The sequence below is a fragment of the Pseudophryne corroboree genome, chromosome 2 (genome assembly GCF_028390025.1).
Source record: "Pseudophryne corroboree isolate aPseCor3 chromosome 2, aPseCor3.hap2, whole genome shotgun sequence".
In the NCBI taxonomy this organism is placed as follows: domain Eukaryota; kingdom Metazoa; phylum Chordata; class Amphibia; order Anura; family Myobatrachidae; genus Pseudophryne; species Pseudophryne corroboree.
The window spans coordinates 409,634,373-409,655,740 of record NC_086445.1 but is presented as its reverse complement, the minus strand read 5'-3'; the positions used below and the strand labels follow the sequence as shown (position 1 = coordinate 409,655,740).

Below are 21,368 nucleotides of genomic sequence, written 5' to 3'. Positions count from 1 at the left end.
TCCCTCTTACATCTCTGACCGTATCTCTCTTTACATTCCGACCCGTCCTCTTCGCTCTGCTAATGAACGCCATCTTTCCTGCCAACTGATTATCTCCTCCCACCTACCTACAAGATTTTGCACGTGCTACTCCCTATCTCTGGAATGCTCTACCTCTCCCCATCTGACTCTCCACCTCTCTTCAAAACTTCAAACGGCTCTCAAGACCCTCTTCTTTACCAAACCCAGCCAACTCTTCTCCTAACCCTCTTCTCTATGCTCACTGTCTACCCCTTCTGTGTCACCCCGGTATGTTAGCCCCTCACCTTTTAGATTGTAAGCTCGCAAGAGCAGGGACTTCTTTCCTCATGTGCCTTTCCTTTTCTTACTTACACAATCTTATACTCTTTACTCCCTTTGATGGCACCTAACCCGGGTTTTCTATACCTGTCCTATATTGTCATGAACTGTAAGTACTGTTTTCTTGTTCGCTCATTTGGTTATGTACTGTGTAATGGGCGCTGCGGATCTCTTGTGGCGCCATATAAATAAAGGATTATAATAATAATATTGCAAAGTAAGGAAAACCTTGTGAAGACACAGAGGGCCTGTTGCTGAGTCAGACTCAAGTCCAAATGCAGATGGATCCCGTGAATATCTGCAACCTGCATATGCACCACAGCAAGTACTTGCAGACTGCATGCAACATCAGGGGCACCGAGAGGGGGGTAGTCTTTTCTCGTGCTTGCTGGAGGGGCCCAGGTCCGCCCCCTCCAGAGCAACCGGCAGCAGCGCATTGGGCAGGGAGACTGAGGAAACTGCTCAGCAGCAGCAGCAGCCTCTCTTCTCAGCCCAGTGCATTCTGCTGTGCACTGGGCTGTGGAGGGTCCATGGAGGCTGCTGCCACTGAGTAGCAGCACTCTAATGTCCTCACCCTGCACGATGTGGGATTGCACTGATCACCATGCCCACCAACCTCTCCCCCCTTTATCTGCCCGTGGCTGAGCATTTTTTGTGGGGGTGTATCCATGACTCCTCAATTTGTCTAAGTACCTGGACCCATCCCCGCTCTTGACGGCCATGTGAGTTGTACCATAAATATGCACCTGGGCAGAGATTGAGAGAGCAGAAGGATTGGTCTGTACATAGACGGATACACTCTTTCCCTGAAATGTGTGTTTCTGGGTGGCAACAGAGCAGCTGCCATGGCAACACATGGAACTGAGATACAGTGGTGGATTTTACCCACCAGGTAAAATCCCCCTCCCTGAATAGTGTCAGAGAGCCAGATGCAGTCCGTGACTGCACTGGTTTTACTGTGACTGGCAGTGACTTCCTACTAGGAGTCCTAACTGTCAGTCACAGACACAACAGACAGTCCCATTGGGAGCTGTTTCCTCCCTTTGGGACTGCCAGACCTGGGAGCTGGCTTCCTGTATTAAGCCACTTCCTGCCTTTGCGCAGCCCAATCCAGCTTCTATGGGCTGCAGCCAATGCAGCATCTGCCAGATCCATTGCACAGGAGCCGGGACCTGTGGCTGACTGTCTCCTCTCCAGGAACGGAGACTACTACAAAAAGTAATTAGGAGCCGCTGCTGAACTGATCTGTCTCATAGGGGCTTCATGGACGTTAGGCCGGACGTGGATTCAGATGGAATGTCTGTTCCCAATGGATCTTTTGCACCCAGCTTGGGGTGATTGTAAATCCCAATGCAGCTGCTGAGGGTAAAGCAGTAGCTGTCCCGGACTTCCGCATGAAGACTGACAGATAATAGATGACAAGATATTTGCATTAGCACACAGCAATAAGTATGCTTTCCCGGTTGCAGATGTGTTCGACTTCAGAATCAGACCTTGGAGAGAGCTGAAGTTGAGAGAAACAAACTACAATAGGCGGATCCGGTGCCCTTTCTTGTGTTTCAGGAAACACTGCTGCTGTCTCTATCAGGTTTGATAGAGTCCAGGATACGTACTAATTTCCGGTGGCCGGGATCCCGGCTATTATGATTCTGGCAGACGGGATTCTGGGTGTCATGATCCCGACACCGGGATCCTGTCTGACAGAATGCCGGCAGCGGGGTGAGCGGTAGAAAGCCCCTTGCAGGCACGATGGCTTGCTGGTCTCGCCACAGATTATATTCTCCCTCTATGGCAGTGTTTTTCAACCGCTGTGCGGTTGTCAGATGTGCTGCCGCTGCCCGCCTGCCAGAGATGCTTGCTGCTCTGCTGCCGTTGTCATTGCTATATGGCTCGGGCAGCTCACTTCTCTCTTCAGCGGCTCACTGCTCTCTTCCGCGGCACAGCCTGTGACCTATGGTGACACTGTGTGACTCATAGGTCACGCGAGCTTGTCTGATCACACGCGCGTTTTCCAGCCCGCCTAACCAGACGCCAGCTTTCCTGCCCGCCCACCCAGCCACCTGCTCTCCTGCTCCATGCTGAATGAGAAACCTGAGATTGGAGTTAGTGTATTTTATTTATTTATGTGATTGATGCGGGGTCAGTTTGTGGAATTACTGGAGGGAAGGGGCACAATGTGTGACATTACTATGGGGGACAGTGTGTGGTGAAATTACTGGGGGTGGGAGGCACACTGTGTGACATTACTATGGGGGACAGTTACTGGGGGGGGGGACTCAATGTGTGACATTACTATGGGGGACTGTGTGTGGCGGAATTACTGTGGGGAGACACAATGTGTGGCATTAATATGGTGGAAGAATTGTTGAAATTACTGTTGGGGAAGGGGGGGACACAATGTGTGACATTACTATGGGTGACTGTGTGGTGGAATTACCATAACTTTGTTTTATTACAATTGGGGCCGATGTGTCTGTTTTATTACTATGGGAGATATTATATATTAGTTGATAAAAAAAACTGACAGTGTGCCCTGCCAATTTTAAAATCTCGTTTAGTGTGCCACGAGTTTAAAAAGGTTGAAAATCACTGCTCTATGGGAATACCCCGAATATAGAACATATGGGACCACATTGCTCTTCAAAGAGAATTACAATACAGACTGAGCATGTTAGCCCCAGATGGATGATTTTAAGATTAACCGCTTCATATGAGTTGTTGTTATATATAACTTGTTTATCTGTCTTGACAGTTACATTTTCATGCATTTGTATTTTCTATTTTACTTCTGCATCTCTTACTAGAGCTTTTCATTCCATGGGGTTTTTTACCATTTATATCTTATAAAAGAAATAGACACTTTCAACGTTTTATATAAACATGCATGGTTTAAGATGCCACTGCAAACCCACATGCAGTGAGAATTCCTTCACAAACTGATGTACAGGAAATGGCCGTTTGGGGGTGTGAACATGGTATTAGCGGGGAGTGGTTGTTAAAACGTAGGTGTGTCATGGTCATTTTCGGGGAGTGTCGTGCTTTAACCATAGTTGCCTACTCTCCCGGAAAATCGGATGGCGCTCCCGGCCCCCGGAAGAGTGGGCAAGTCTCCCGCAACCCCGCAATTCCCCCGCATCTCCTAACAAACCCCCAGCGGTGTAGGTAAAAGTGAGCGGTCTGTGGGTCAGGTGACGCGATTCGCGTCATCCTGGCCACGCCCCCTGCCTTGCAATGCCAATATTATCGGCATTGCTAGGTAGGGGCCATGATAACATGATCATGCGGCCACGTTCCACCAATCCCGCCCCTAGACCTCAGCACGCCCCTGCTGCTCCGACCTGGCTGCCTCCTCCCGGAGGGGACAGCCAGATTGTCGGTAAGTATGGCTTTAACGTACAAAAACATGGTGCCTGCTTTACTACTGCCGGGTCCAGTCTGCGTACCAAAGGGATACTCATCAGCCCGGTGTTCCTTTTTCTTGTGTATAGGCTGCGTATGTGTATGCAATTCCGAATGAGTTGTGGTAACTCATATAGGTGTCTCTTTTAATTTGTGGGCTACAGCTTCACTTGCTGATACCTGCAGTTGTGTTGTGAAGAAAATCGCACTTTTGGCTGCTCACACCATGCTGATGTCACAAACAGCTGCAGTCATAAAAACTTTCATCTCAGCTGTGACTTGTTTCCTGTTCCTCCACTTCCTGTAAGGGTAAACGATCTGAAGAAATGCATCGCAGCAGCTGTTGCAAGTGTCACATATATCTAGGTACTTAATACAGTCTTGTCATATTGATCAATTCCTGAGATTGGGACATTTTTCTACGGCCTATCCTTGACATCAATATACCTGGTGAGGTGACGCATACAGAGCAACCTATGGGTCTGTATCACAGCTAGTGTGTCCTGTGATGTTGCATTGATTTAACAGTTGTTGGTGCATAAAGCCAAAGATGTTAAGTACATAAGCCCCTGATGAAAAACACTATGCTGTGATTGAAACAGACAATGGTCATATTACCATGATGTCTTAAATAGCCATTGATACATTTATTTTCTCCTGCAGGCTCCACAGGGGGAAAGGGAATCTTTCAATGGCATCTAGAAAGCAAAAATTCCATAATGCATATCAAACAGGCAGCGATAAGCAGACCTGGATATGGATACAATTGCCTCTCAGACAGCAGCTGCAGCAGCAGCTCAGAGTGGATTGGCTATGTACATGGTAAGCTGACTCAGAATCCAGGAAGGTTCTGGAGTCTTATCTTGTTACTGGAAATATTGTTTTGGTAAAGAATTAACAGTATTTGAAATCAGATCAAGCCTAGTTTCCAGCTTTCCGGTCTTTTCGGAATCAAGGAAAAGGAAAGGGTAAAAGGCAAATAGTCCCAATCCAACAAGTCTGGTAGGACTAAAAGGTATTGGGCTACCAGAGGACAGGTTTTCGAATCCGAAGATAAGCCATCAGCCTGATGGTGAGGGCCTCCACCTGGGGCGACCCAGCATGGGAGACTGATTTCTTCAGTTTGCACAGAGCTGGCAGCAGTCTACTACAGATGTCTGGGTGCAAAAAAGCGGTATCTCACTGTATGATGTACAGCCACACCATACTGGACATGCCCAATCTTATCCGATCTTGGAAGCTAAGCAGTGTTGGTCCTGGTTGGTACTTGGTTGGTAACACCCTCATTAAAAATTGTACCAGCCCATCTTCAATGGAAACGAAGACGAGGGCTTTGCAAGAGGCAGTTCAGGTGCTTCAGTCAGGAGTGATAATCAGTTCCTCCTGCACAATGAGGACAAGGCGTGATTCCAACCTGTTTCTAGTCCAAAAGCCAAATGGGTCATTCTCGCCCATACTCAAACTCAAAGCACTGAACAAGTACTTTTGGGTACCTGAGGTGTCATATGGAGACTTTACGTTCCATTATTTCAGCCACAGAGCAGGAGGTTTAGGGCAAACCAGAATATTCAGGATGCCTATCCACATGTTCCTACAGCACTGTTCCATCAGCGCTATGTTAGGTTGCTATCCTCCAGCCTCTATTTCAGGCCCTACCATTTGGGCTGACCACAGTTCCCAGAGTATTCACCAAAATTATGGTAGTGATGGCATCTTATCTCTGTCAGCAGGAGAGAAATATTTTATAAAAACCCATACCTTGATGACTTAATAATCCTGGCACAGTCTCATGAATTGTTCACTGTCATCTGTAATAGACAACAGCTTGTTACAGAGAGTTAGTTGGCTCATAAATTGGGCAAAGTCGTTTCTGGTTCCGTCACATTGGATGACTTATTTGGGGACTGTGTTGGAAATGGGTATTTAGAGAGTAAATGACCTCTGTACAAAATAGCCAAGATTCACTTAAGGATTCAGAAATTGCTACACAGTCAAACGGTATCCATTTACGCGGTAATGCGTGTGATGGGTTTGATGGTGTAGACAATGGACATGATGGAGTATACTTACTTCCATTAGGTACATCTGCATTGTCTGATTATTTCCTAGTAGAAATGTTTTTCATCAGACAATAAAAGCGCAGATTATGGTCTTCCTCTGGAAGTTAGGAGGTCAATAGCTTGATAGTTATTGGACATCCTATCCTGGTCAAAGGAAGGCTCCTTTGGATATCAGATGGCCACTCTGACAATGGATGCCAGCCTGTGGGGCTGGGGTGAAGTGTCAGGAAGGAGTGGCTTCCAGGGGCAGTGGACCAAGAAAGAAATGTTGCCTGCCAATAAATATATTGGAACCTTGGGCCATATATATGGCATTTATTCAGGCAAAGAATATCCTACTGATGAATCCAGATCGAATCTGCTCGGACATGCAATGGCAGTGGCATACCTCAACCATCAGGGAGGATCTCGCAGCCAGAACATAATGAAGAATGTAAGTCACACTTTAAGGTGGACCGAACTTTGTTATCCATCCTTGCCCGCAGTACTCATTCTGGCAGTCCTAAACTGGGAAGCAGATTTTCTCAGTCAACACGCCATTCAAGTAAACATATGGACTTACACCCCATGGTCTTAAAAACTCTGGTAAGATAATGGGGCTTACCGGAGATACATCTCATGCCATCCTGTCAGAACAACAAAGGTTTCGCATACGGGTCAAGAACAAATCCCAGAGCGATCTTGTGGATGACTTGTCAACTTTCGTCTGGTTTATGTGTTTCCACCAATCGCCTTGTGATACAGGGTGATACAAAAGGTAAGACAAGGTAAGGGAGCTGTGATACTAATAGCTCCAGCTTGGTCCAGAAGACATTGATACACAGATCTGCAGAGGATGTCGATGGATGCTCCATTCATACTCCTTCAACGGCCAGATCTACCGTCTCAGGTTCCTGGGTATCACAAACACCTAGATGGACTGTCTTTGATGAAATGACTCTCGAGACCTCCATCCTGAAGGCAAGAGGAATCTCACAACAGGTAATTATGCTCAGAGCAAGGAAAATTTCCTCAGCTCACATTTATCACCAAATATGGCAAGTTTATATTCAATGGTGTAGGTATCAAAAAATTGACCCTTAGTTTTTCAGAGTTTCCGGAGTCTTAGCATTCCTGCAGGCAGGAATGCATAAAGGTTATGGCTGACTTCCTTGAGAGCACAAGTGTCAGCATTGACTGTATGGTTCCAAAAAGAAAATTGTTAACCTACAGGACGTGCACACTTTTTTCCAAGGAATGCGACACATTCAACCTCCTTTTGTTTTTCCTACAGGGCCTTGAGATTTAAGTTAGTCTTAAAGACCCTTCAGGTTGTCCCATTTGAACCACTTGAAAGATTGAATTTTAAATGGTTGACAGCTAAAGTTCTCTTTCTACTGACTTTTGCTTCAGTTAGAAGAATTTCAGATTTAGGGGCATTGTTATGCTATCATCCATTTCTGAATTTTTTATCAAGATAGAGCAGTTCTTTGAACCAAATTTGGGTATCTTCCTAAGGTGGTTTCTAAATTTCATCTTAATGAAGAAAATGTAGTCTCGGTCTTCTAGGGGCCAGACTTTGCTGCGGGAGATGCAGCGTTGGATGTAGTCCGTGCCTTGAGGATTTATGTGGATCTTACCAGTGCCAGCAGAAAGACACTCTCTTCATTCTCTATGAATTTCACAAGGGAGGATGACCAGCGGATAACACTGGTAAAGTGGCTTCGGATGAAAATGTCAGAAGCATATTCTCAAGCTGATCTCCCTGTTTCTGGCTAATGTCTCTGGCCATTCTACTTGTAAGGCAGGTCATTATGGACAGCACAATGTGTTGTTTCAGCAGAATAGATATGTTAGGTAGACACATGTTCTCCATTTACACATTCATTAGACATTATGCCTTGATACCTTTGCCTCTCACGACGCTGAATTCGGACGAAGGATTCTCCTGTCTAATCAGGAGCGCCCCCACCACTAAATTTCTTTGGTACATCCCAATGTATCCTTTGGGTACCCTGTGGACCCTGCACGAGAAATATACGTTATGGTAAGAACTTACCGTTGATAACAGTATTTCTCCTAAGTCCACAGGTTCCACAGGGATTTCACCCTGATGCACCTGATTTGAGGATCCTTTTACTCACTAACCTCTTCCATCTTGTACGGAAGGGTGTGCATGTGTGTTCTACTCGCCTGATTAGGGCTCCACATGGTGATCCTGCCTTGAGCTTTGGAAAACAACTGATTTGCCTGAGCCAGGAGGCGGGATATATGGACGGGCCTGTTGCATACTGGGAGGCCAAAAAGCTTTGACCATTTGGTGCAAATCTGCTGTCGTTCACCATATCCCAATGTATCCTGTGGAACCTGTGGACTTAGGAGAAATACTGTTATCAACGGTAAGTTCTTTTTTTTCCTTCAAAATTCAGTGCTGATTCTTTTTATTCCTACTAGAATAGGTGAGTGTGATATCATTACAAAGAAAAAAGGTGAAAAGATGGCGCTTCAATACAAAGGTGCAGCAACCGAACAGTCAGGACAGTCACCTCAGTCCTTTACAGTATCTGGAAAATTCTTGGGGTTGCTGTGGTGCGCTCCCTGGGTTAGTTCACGACAATTCACAATAAGATCCAATGGCAGAGTAAATGTTCATCCAAACTTGACCATCAAAAGTAAGACAGACGTGGAAAAATTCATATATCTTCTTTCTGAGCACTCCACCGATTCACCATCATAGGTAATCCCCAAAAAAGAAGTTATAAATCCACATATAGTGAAGTACAGTTTTATTCTATCAGTGTGCAAATTAGCATAAAGTATTCAGTGCGAATAAAGTATTCAGTGCAAAATAAAATTCATGGGGTATAAATTCCCATAAGTTATATCACATAAAATAGCAGCAGTAGATAATTTTAATACATCTGAGGTTAATTAATGGGATATCGCTTCCCACAATCAAAATAGTATACCCCAAGGATATATAGCAGCAATCAATGAAATGAAAATATATAAATAAAAGAATCCACCACTGATTAGGCGGACCTGCGTACCAGATACACCACACACCTTGAAGAAGGCTTACACACAGAGCCGAAACGCGTTGGTGATTGATTGGAGGGACCTTCCATGACCAGAGGGGAGCAAAATCTGCCCAGAATCTGCATGCCCTGAATTGTTGCTGCTAATCCCGGGAGGCAACCGTTCATGCGAATTTGGGTGGGCTAGTTGACACCCCACGGAATCTGGTACGCAGGTCCGCCTAATCAGTGGTGGATTCTTTTATTTATATCCCATGAATTTTATTTTGCACTGAATACTTTATTCGCACTGAATACTTTATGCTAATTTGCACACTGATAGAATAAAACTGTACTTCACTATATGTGGATTTATAACTTCTTTTTTGGGGATTACCTATGATGGTGAATCGGTGGAGTGCTCAGAAAGAAGATATATGAATTTTTCCACGTCTGTCTTACTTTTGATGGTCAAGTTTGGATGAACATTTACTCTGCCATTGGATCTTATTGTGAATTGTCGTGAACTAACCCAGGGAGCGCACCACAGCAACCCCAAGAATTTTCCAGAGTGTGATATCATGTTTTTGCGGATCTTGCACTGCTGGATTATTTTATATCATACACACTGCTACTGTGAGCTATAAGCTACTTTAAACATTTTGTGTACCAAATATACTGTAGTAGTAGAAGTGTTCTTTTCTTTTATTTTGCAGTTACAATTCCCCTTATCTCCAAGATATTTCTGCATTTCTAGTGGAAATCCTCAACTTGCAATATGGATGTCTGATGTACTGAATTATGTGAATAAGTCTGCCTGTATGTCTGCATGGAGTGGCTTTTGGACACATGCATGGAGTGGCTTTTGGACACCTGTATGGAGTGGCTTTTTTTGACAAAATTTCAAAATGACGTTACTGTTAAATATGCACTATTTACAGGACGTAAGTATTGCTGTATTACCTGCAAATGTCACCATCTGGATCTGCAAAGGTGAGAGATGCAACTGGATTCTTCATTAAATCTGCAATAAAGTTGGACTTCGGAGAAACACAAAAGAATGGAATGCCGGTACTGTTATCCACAGGACCATCGCTGGTTAACAAAACCTGACCAAATGGCATTTCTTGGATCTGCCAAAGTAAAGGGCATAGGAAATTAGGAATATGACATCCATTTATAGTTTAAATATTTAACAGGAAGAAAATATGTAATACTGATTTACAAAATAAAGTGGAAAAAAACAGAAGACTCTGGTTTATATTTAACACGTGCATCTTTAATACAGAAATACTTTTCACAGACCCCTGTAATCTTCCACAACAATGGCTATGATAGATAAGACCACCAAATGTGTGTCATTGTACCTAGAACCACCTCTTACCTCTAGTAAGTTGTACAGCAATTTGAAAACATTAGCTGGAGTATAGGGTCATCTTCTAAGTAATTTATAACTCCACGTTTGAGACATTGTACAGGATGAAAGTTTTGAAAGTGAATCTATTTTCACAAAACATTACCTACTGCTTCGTTTAACAACTAGAATGAATATAGCCAGTATGTCGCATGATGGACATAATTTGCTGGGATGCAGTGAATATCCCGAAGGACGGGTCGCGTCGGTCAATAAACCGACACCGGAATCCTGAAGGACACCATAATCCCGACATCTAAATCCCAACAGTGGTTGGGATTCCTGCGTCAAAATACTGACAGCCGGAATTTCGATCGTTCTTCCAGCTGGACGTGCTCACGTCCTGCCGCGGGGGGGGGGGGGGGGGGGGGGCTTGAGAGGTTAGGTTTAGGCATTAGAAGGGGGTTAGGGTGCAGGGACGGGAAGGGTATGGTTATGCACCGGGGAGGGAGGGTTATGTTTAGGCACTTAGAAGGGGAGGTTAGGGATAGGCACCAAGCGGGGAAGGTTTGGTTTAGGCAGCGGGGAAGGGAGGGTTAGGCACCACCCGAGGGTTAGGGTTAGGCACCACCGGGGAGGGTTAGGTTTAGGCACCCACAAGGGTTAGGGTAGGGGGCAGGGGAGGATTAGGGCTGTAACACACACTCCGGTTTTTCCCGGATGGCAAAAAGCCGGACAAACTTTGTCCGGCTTTTTGCCATCCGGGAGAAACCGGCAGAGTCTGTCACACAGGACGGCTTTGAGCCGTGTGTAATGCTGTGCGCATGCGCAGCATCAGACACGGCTTCAGAAAAAACCGTTGTGTGTGAAAGCTCCCCTTCACACACACGGTTCACTGGCTCCAAAGACGGCCCGGCGGCCGCCCGGCCGCCGGACCTTTCAGTGGTGAGACCCGGCTGCAACCCGGCAGCGGGGCCGTGCAGTGTGAAGGGACCCTAGCCCTCACACTGTTAACTACAATGCCGGCACGGGAAAAAGCCGTCCGGCTTTTTCCCGGCCGGCAAAAACCGGGTAGTGTGTTTCAGCACTTAGGGTTCTTTCCAGGGGGCTGTCGGGATTCTGATAGTTGGGATGCCACTGCCGGTATTCTGACCACTGACATCCCGTCCATCAGGATATCACACTGAATCCCATTTGCTAATGAGCTACTCAGTCTAAGTTAGGCACCTCCTTATTTTTAAATACAGCTTATGTTTGAAACAAAAACTTCCCTCATTGTTATTTATTTGTCTTATCACTAGGTTGGCACCATCTCTCCTCTTCCCCAGCTGGTCTGAACAAATTAGGGTATAACTGTCATGGAGTTTATGTTAAACCTGAGAATTATCCCATTTAAGTGCCAGATGAGTGAGGCATAATTTTGGTTCATCTAACAGACGAAGGTGTGTAGCATGATGTAATTTCTTTTTCGAATGAAACCCATATTTTGGAGGATTCAGTATGGTGCCGGTCTAATATTGTATTGAGGTGACAGGCTATATAATATTTGTGAACATATGTAGTCCTCATCCAAACTCCATAGTTGGGAGTGGCTAAGAGCTGAAGACTTGTTTAGTCCATTCAGAACTTCAGATACATGTAGTGAGATCTTCTGTATAAAAACAAAATGGGCAGTAGAAGAAACATCCGTAACATATGCATCAAATATAAAATCCTACTTTGTACATTCATTTATCATAATATATTGTTATAATTACTATCCAGAGCCATAATAAATGTACCCTGCAGAGATGCATTTTGTTCTTCAACCCCACTTGTTTCCACTTGAGCTCACAGGTCCAAAGGTCATTGGTTTCCAAAATGTTCCTAATACTCCACAGCAGCAATGTGTAGACGCCTAGCTGAAGTATGGCCACATCTGAATCAGGAGTCTGATATTTTTTATACTCTCCACTTTGATGAAGGATATCAGCTATCTCTGATCTGCAGTCTTCCCTTAGATCCTGGGGTAGGGGGAGTTAAGTGGATAATTCTTAAAGGCCTCCTTGTGGTTGATGTTGGAGAACTATTGCTAGACAGCCTCCAGGCCAAGATGGAAACAGTTCTGACTAATTAAATAATACAATAGTTTGTGTTTGGCTGTTACTCTGTTTGCTTAATCTCAATATATAATCTAAAAATACCATAATGTCATTTTTATTAATGGATACCTTACACTGCAAATCATGTTAAGTAGACGATCAAATCATATATTCAAAGAAGATGAAAACAGATAAACAAATAATAATACACCCCCTTAAAGTGTATCATTTTATCAAATATAAATATTTATACAAACAGAAAATTCAGCACTCACCATAGCAAGCTCACTTATCCTCACCACATAAATAAATAAACAATCGGGGTTTAGTTAGTGAATTGGCCAATGCACAGAAGCCTTCATTGGCCAATTCACTAACTAAACCCCCATCATTTATTTATTGATGTGGTGAGGATAAGTGAGCTTGCTATGGTGAGTGCTGAATTTTCTGTTTATATTTATTTAAGTATGTGGTCATGGGCTACATACACCCCACCCTATGGGTGGTAAGTGCAGTCCTGTACCCCGCTTCTGGGGTGAGGAGTGCTGTGGTTATATATATATATATATATATATATATATATATAAAATGTGTAGATAAACATCACATGGCAAAGAAAAGTCTGTAATAGTGTTATACTGTATGTCCAATAATACTTGTGCGCATGCACAATAAAAGAGACCGTATAAGTAATCCAAAAGATTCTACCACCATATTCTGGGGGTCCTGATTGGAATGACCCCTAAAGTATTGAACTGACAGCAAACTCGTTTCAATGGGCATAACAAGTGGTGTTTGTTTACCCTCCTTGGGTTCCCTGCAAGTAACAGATTTCCTGTCAAATTTTAGTACCAAAGGATATGGACCCAATTTAAAAGAGGAAATCAATACAGTAATATAGTTTTAATACAGACACAGTAGTGTGGAGACTTACGTAAAATTATAAAATAAGTGGTAAAACTGTCTCCTACCACAAGGGTTATCTATACATTTGGAGAAAGAAGTCTGGAATTGATGTGCTTCCATTGCAGGCAATTACACACTTTAAAGGGATGTATTATTATTTCTTTATTTGTTTTTGTTGATAGCGCCAGTTAAGTATATATATATTTTTTTTCATCTGTAACGTGTTGGTGACACTTATTTCGGTTTATCAGTACAGCATACTGTATTTGCAAATCTCCCTGATTGTCAGGGAGACTCCCCGAAATAGCAGCAATCTCCCTGACTCCCTGAAGAGGATAGTAATCTCCATGATTGCACCTTCCTCACATTATGTAGCTGTTATATTCTTGGGGGGGGGAAAGAAAATCTGGATATATATATTCAAATGGAATTATCAGTGCCATTTCCCTGCATTGGTTATAACTTGGCACAGTGATCCCTATGGCTACATGCATTTTGAAATAAGGTTTCTCGTGGCCACATATATGGAACCACTTGTAAAACACTGATAATCCTTGAAAAGTATCAGTGTCTTTACATCAACAAGTAGATCTTACTAACTGCTTTGGGGCTCATTTACATTTGGATGTAAGCAGAGCTGTAACTAGACTTTTTGGTGCCCTGTGCCAGAAAGAGAGCTGGCTCCCCTCTTTCCTCCCCATTTTTCTAATAGGGACATAAGGCGCATGCTTTGCGGGGAAGGAGCATGACAAAATTGATCCCAGAAAAAGCCCATGCTATGATGCCCCTACCCACATATATATATATTATACAGACACATTATAGAACACTGCAAGAAAATGGATTTGGACACAAATCCATTTTCTTGCAGTGTTCTTTAATGTGTCTGTATAATATATATATTACACACACAAACGGCCCTGAATGTAAGTAATTTTTGTGATACGCCTCTCAGATGAAGTAGTACATGTCCACTTTAACACTGCGCTTATAGGTATTGTTTTCAAAATCTCCCTGAAATGATTTTCAAAAGTAAGGAAGTATACTGCACAGGCAGCAAACCTGTGCAGTACAGTATGATTTTTAGGCCGATATCCAAGTAGCTGCGATAGCTGCGGCTATCCAATTACCCCACAATGCAGGCAACCAAATCCGTGAAGCATGCATTTTTTCCCAATCTTGGCTGCAAAAACACATAGGAATGCAACTTTTTGCGGATCCTATGTGTAGGGTGGCCAATAGGCCAAAAATCGTCCAGGATTCAATCCCGGGATTGGAAGCTCCAGTCTCGGGGATTGTGGGATCAGGCGGCCCTTTAATGCCGGGCAGCATTGAGCATCCTGAGGACGCTCAACGCTGCTCGGTTCCCTACTCCCGGCTCACTCTGCGCATGCCGCAGCATGATCTCTATCTCTGAGGTCATGCTGTGCAGTCACTCACCAGCCCATCACCCGCCGCGGAGCCCAGAAAGCTGTCCGTCATCCGCTATGAAGGTGGATGAAGATTCCCACCCTCCGGCTCCAGCAGTTAAGTGAGTTATGTGTGCAGGCGGGGCGTGTGGGGAGAGGTGGAGCGGGGCGGGGCGGAATGGGCAGACTCATAGTATAAAAGGCAATCCCGGGAATCCCGGGATTGACCATTTTTCAATCCCGTTACCTGGGATTGAAAAAATGGCCTGGGATTGGCCACCCTAGCTATGTGTTTTTGGGCAAAAATGGAAACATTTTCAGATGGAAAATCGGGGTTAATTAAATAGCCAGAAAAAAAAATTGGCAAACAAAAGAAAAATTGCGAAACCCCCCAGTGTTCGCCCCCGAAAATTTGCCATAACTAATTGGATAACCCCCAGTTAATCTTGATGATCATGGTCTATTTTTATGTACTAGAAATTCTTTCAGACGTTCACTGCTACTGATTGTTATGGAACATTATTACTAGTGAATATTTAATGAGCAGTTCTCTTCAGGTATTAATTAATGTTTTCAGTCTCCAAAGACTATAAAACCTGCCAACATGACACATTTTTCTCTTTGCAGTACCTGGAAAATGTGACCTGCTATGTTTAACGATTTAGGAAATGTCCCTTTTGTTATAATTATATTATTGATGATTTTAAAAGTGCCACAGTGCTCTACAGGGCCAATAAATACTAGGACATACATAAAACAGCAACATAAAAAGATAAAATAATGCAGACATGACAACAGAGGGTAGGTACAGCCCAGGCGGTTATTGTGGTCTACTCTTAAGCTAGCTGTTCTTATTTCGGATTTGTTCCTTGGATTTCCTGGACTTTGACCTGGGCATGCCTTTGACCAGGGCCGCCATCAGGGGGCTGCTGGGGCACAGCTATCCCGGGGCCCAGCCTCTCTGACAGCGAGAGGAGGGCCCGGGATGCTCATGCAGCCACCTGCCCGTCCGCCACTGTCCCCGCCGTTTTGCGGTCGTCCCCGCTGTTCTGCCGCTGTCCTCCGACCCTCCAGCAGCTCTCTATTGAAAACTTCCCTCCCAAAATGGCCGCCGCCACAGAGGAGACAGTTATTCAAGATACTAGAGGAGCCCTCTAGTATCTTGAATAACTGACTCCTCTGAAGCGGCGGCCATTTTGGGAGGGACCTTTTCATTACAGCTGCAGGAGGATGGAGGAGAGCAGCAGAACAGCGGGGATGGAGGCTGGCAGGCAGCGGCTTCAGCATCCCGGGCCCTCTCAACAGCGGCACATGTATGTATGTATGTATGTATGTATGTATGTGTGTGTGTGTGTATATATATATATATATATATATATATATAGTATTAACAGAAAAAAGGGAAGGTGGTGTTTAAATATGTCCAGAGCGCTAAAAAAAAAAAAAAAAAATATCATAAGAATAGAGCAAGATACTGGTACATTCCTTTCTTTTGCTGAAGATAACCGGTGTCCTTCATAGAGGTTTCACTGATGTAACTTTCTTCCACGAGGTATCATAATGTGGTCATGCAAATGAAAAGGAAAAGGACATATGTGTAGACCAGTTTTTCACATAAATTTCAAAGGTAATCTTCAGTAGCATAAACCAAAGGGGCGTACCCAACTCACACAGTAGCAAGTGAGTGGAACCGTATAAAGGTTTCTTTAAAAATATCTTTCAATTTGGGCATAAACTTTTCAAGCGTACCCAGGACTCACACGAATGGTAAGATGGAGAATCATATAAAGGTATCTTTCAGGTCTGTCAACAGTGTACTTCAACTGTCACCGAATGGAAGTAGAATATATGCATATACAGATGTCTTTCTCAACAAACAAATAAATGCGTACCGCAACTCACTCAGGGTTAGGGTAGATGACTCCTATCAAGGTATCTTTGGTTTTCCAACACTTGATCTTTGCAGAGGAGTATTACACCAAAAAAAACTCTGACCAGGGAAAAGCGCCTCTTTGATAGTATAAAAAGAGGATTTATTCACAACAGTCCAGAATACATGAAGTACTTCCAAATAGAACACAGTGATAAAATCACAGGAAGAAAATCACACACAAAAAAAAAAAAAATTAAAATCACACAAAAAAAAAAATATATATAAGGATAAAAAGTTTTTCTAAAAAAAATCCTGGTTAGGTCATCCAGACTACTCACAGTGCAGCTGTTCTACGCGTTTCGGTCCTTCCTGGACCTTTGTCAAGAACTGTCTGAACTGTGAGGAGTCTCCATATTTATGTTACAGATATCCAATCCGTGAGTAGCAGGAAATTGTGTTGCCAATTAGATATGCAAATGTTCCCCGTTTTAAGCAGGACAGAAAAAACAACAAATGACCATATTCATGTGACCTAAATATAAAATCCTAACAAGAAACCACTATAAACCACTTTTATTATTTAATTGTATAGTGAAAACTTTGAAAACACTTAAACGCTGCCAGGAATTATGGGGAGTGTAGTTCCAGCTAGGAACTATTAATGTCCATATAAGGAATTTCCGCCGGAAGTTGTACAAAGTCCGCATCAAACAAAACTCCCCGTTTCCATCCTACAGTCGTTTTCGTTCCACAAGCAGCATGAACCCGGAAGTAGCATGACGTGTCTTCATCTTTTGTCCTTAAGACTTATGGGATATGTGGTTTATCTTCTTTATCTCCCTGCGCCTGCGTTCCATCTAGAGACAAGTCCCGGAAGTGACGAAGCGTGTTCTTCCGCTTTTGTCCCAGAGGATCACGGGATATGTAGTTCTATTCGTAGCGCTGATATTGCTTCTTGCAGCGCTGTCTGCATAAACGGTTTTAGATAAGAGGCACCAATTGACATATGTAAAATTCGATCTTTCATTTCCCGTGAGGAGGGACATGCATAATGAGATAAAAGATATATATATATATATAAATTAGTCATTTTTAACGTATCAAAGAAACCACTTGAGTTCGAAGTCACAATTTAACCCTTGTGGGTTTAAAGTACCAAGGGTAAAAATATATTGCATTTCAGTTCTAGCAAGTTTAGCACTGAGGTCATTATTCCGTTTGTTCCCCTGAATCTGTTTAATCCCATAAAACCCCTTAATATCGGAAATACAACAATTATGTTTAGACTTAAAGTGTGTGGAGGGTGAATGAGTAATGAGCCCCTTTTTAATATTTCTTATATGTTCGCCTAGGCGTACTTTCAGCGCCCTGGAAGTACGTCCGATATAAAATAGATTGCAACTGCACTTAATTGCATATACAACGTTTTTACTGTCACACGTTATGAAGTCTTTGATAATATGTGTTTTCTTATTAATTTCAACATTTACAATCTTACTTTTACCCTCACTTTTAATAGACCTGTAAATGTTGAAATTAATAAGAAAACACATATTATCAAAGACTTCATAACGTGTGACAGTAAAAACGTTGTATATGCAATTAAGTGCAGTTGCAATCTATTTTATATCGGACGTACTTCCAGGGCGCTGAAAGTACGCCTAGGCGAACATATAAGAAATATTAAAAAGGGGCTCATTACTCATTCACTCTCCGCACACTTTAAGTCTAAACATAATTGTTGTATTTCCGATATTAAGGGGTTTTATGGGATTAAACAGATTCAGGGGAACAAACGGAATAATGACCTCAGTGCTAAACTTGCTAGAACTGAAATGCAATATATTTTTACCCTTGGTACTTTAAACCCACAAGGGTTAAATTGTGACTTCGAACTCAAGTGGTTTCGTTACGTTAAAAATGACTAATTTATATATATATCTCTTTTATCTCATTATGCATGTCCCTCCTCACGGGAAATGAAAGATCGAATTTTACATATGTCAATTGGTGCCTCTTATCTAAAACCGTTTATGCAGACAGCGCTGCAAGAAGCAATATCAGCGCTACGAATAGAACTACATATCCCGTGATCCTCTGGGACAAAAGCGGAAGAACACGCTACGTCACTTCCGGGACTTGTCTCTAGATGGAACGCAGGCGCAGGGAGATAAAGAAGATAAACCACATATCCCATAAGTCTTAAGGACAAAAGATGAAGACACGTCATGCTACTTCCGGGTTCATGCTGCTTGTGGAACGCAAACGACTGTAGGATGGAAACGGGGAGTTTTGTTTGATGCGGACTTTGTACAACTTCCGGCGGAAATTCCTTATATGGACATTAATAGTTCCTAGCTGGAACTACACTCCCCATAATTCCTGGCAGCGTTTAAGTGTTTTCAAAGTTTTCACTATACAATTAAATAATAAAAGTGGTTTATAGTGGTTTCTTGTTAGGATTTTATATTTAGGTCACATGAATATGGTCATTTGTTGTTTTTTCTGTCCTGCTTAAAACGGGGAACATTTGCATATCTAATTGGCAACACAATTTCCTGCTACTCACGGATTGGATATCTGTAACATAAATATGGAGACTCCTCACAGTTCAGACAGTTCTTGACAAAGGTCCAGGAAGGACCGAAACGCGTAGAACAGCTGCACTGTGAGTAGTCTGGATGACCTAACCAGGATATTTTTTAGAAAAACTTTTTATCCTTATATATATTTTTTTTTTTGTGATTTTAATTTTTTTTTTTTTTGTGATTTTCTTCCTGTGATTTTATCACTGTGTTCTATTTGGAAGTACTTCATGTATTCTGGACTGTTGTGAATAAATCCTCTTTTTATACTATCAAAGAGGCGCTTTTCCCTGGTCAGAGTTTTTTTTGGTGTAATACTCCTCTGCAAAGATCAAGTGTTGGAAAACCAAAGATACCTTGATAGGAGTCATCTACCCTAACCCTGAGTGAGTTGCGGTACGCATTTATTTGTTTGTTGAGAAAGACATCTGTATATGCATATATTCTACTTCCATTCGGTGAGAGTTGAAGTACACTGTTGACAGACCTGAAAGATACCTTTATATGATTCTCCATCTTACCATTCGTGTGAGTCCTGGGTACGCTTGAAAAGTTTATGCCCAAATTGAAAGATATTTTTAAAGAAACCTTTATACGTTTCCACTCACTTGCTACTGTGTGAGTTGGGTACGCCCCTTTGGTTTATGCTACTGAAGATTACCTTTGAAATTTATGTGAAAAACTGGTCTACACATATGTCCTTTTCCTTTTCATTTGCATGACCACATTATGATACCTCGTGGAAGAAAGTTACATCAGTGAAACCTCTATGAAGGACACCGGTTATCTTCAGCAAAAGAAAGGAATGTACCAGTATCTTGCTCTATTCTTATGATATTTTTTTTTTTTTTTTTTTATGCGCTCTGGACATATTTAAACACCACCTTCCCTTTTTTCTGTTAATACTATTTGTGTGTGTAAAACGGTGATTTTACATAGGTGTTTATAGTGGACGGGCAGCATTGCGCCATATAGGTGAACAGTTCTTATTTCTCCTTTTCTATATATATATAGATATGCATACCTCCCAACATGACCCTCTCCAGGAGGGACACAATTCTCTGCTCCTGGACTTTCCTCTTAATGTATGATTGCCGGCACCTGTGTTGAACAGGATAATGGATAAGAAAGGTGTTTCAGCACAGGTGATGGCAGTCATAAATTAAGAGGGAAGTCCAGGAGCAGAGCATTCTGTCCCTCCTGGAGAGTGTCATGTTGGGAGGTATGTATATATATATATACACCACATACACACACACACACACACACACACACACACACACACGCGCGCGTGCGTTGACTGGTGCAATTCTAAAGCTGACTCCTCCACAGTGGGGGGGGAAGCTGCCTATTTTGTCAGTCCCGGGCCCCCGCAATTTCTGTTGGCAGCCCTGCCTTTGACTATGATTCCACCTCTAATACCCTGGCAATGTTTCTGTTTTTCCCATAGCTTCCAACAAATGTGATCTAAATCCTGACAAAGGTCACTGCAGCATGCTTAAGTTGCTGGAGCTCTAGATGACAGATGGAGTTGGGTACGGGTAAGGTTTTTCAAAGCATTTAAAGATTTGTAGGCATCAGGAGAGTCTGATCACTTGAAAAGTCTTGTAGGTGTGGTTACCAGAGTTGAGAAGCATATTCAAGAGGGCAAGAGGCAAAGTATTTTGTGATGATATATGAGATGCATAATAAGATGGTTAGGGTGTCTAACTTGTGCCTCAAAAGACTTAAAAATAAATTTTGTTAAAATGCTTTAAATTATTTATGTGGATCATAATAACAAAATAATCACATTTATCCCCGTGATGTAATGTTCTGACACTCAGTTTCTATTAGTCAAACAAATTAAGCGATAAATGTTCCTTTATGCAGATGTTACAACTGGAGGATCTTCTTTTCCAAGGGATCTGAGTCCCCTGAAGGACTTCTGGTGGTGACCCCTATACACCCGGGGTTGAGACTCATAGAACATACCAGCAGCTCTTCATGCCTGTAAGAGTCGCTTTTCCCATATGGCTAGATGTGCCTACCAGTACTGGGATGCCCACCAGGATTTATGCCACTGGCGGCAAGAGAAGACTAACTATGGAGATAGGACTGAGACTGAGGTACGAGAGAAGGAGGGAATGTGACGGACAGGGAGGAGGTAGAGACTGAGAAGATATAAACAAAATAATCCCTAACCGGAATGCTGTCCCCGGACTGGAGGAGCAATAACTACCACTAAACGCCCTTGCACAGGTGAACAAGAGAGAAGTATAACAAAGGCTAAAAACAAAAGTTAGCTAGACACCGGTATTGAACAGAGACTGGACACAGGAATACTGATCGAATGATGGGAACAAACAAACAGATGAGGAGGTCAA

The 21,368-nt window shown here is 42.9% G+C and overlaps 1 protein-coding gene across 1 annotated transcript in view; it reads right to left on the bottom strand.

Moving 5' to 3' along the window:
• The window catches only part of CREG2 (cellular repressor of E1A stimulated genes 2), a 59,588-nt gene that overhangs the window by 31,102 nt on the left and 7,118 nt on the right, over window positions 1–21,368 (bottom strand). The window contains exon 2 of the mRNA XM_063953444.1: window positions 9,758–9,927. Coding sequence (XP_063809514.1) covers window positions 9,758–9,927 — 170 coding nt within the window. The remainder of the gene's footprint in view (window positions 1–9,757; window positions 9,928–21,368) is intronic.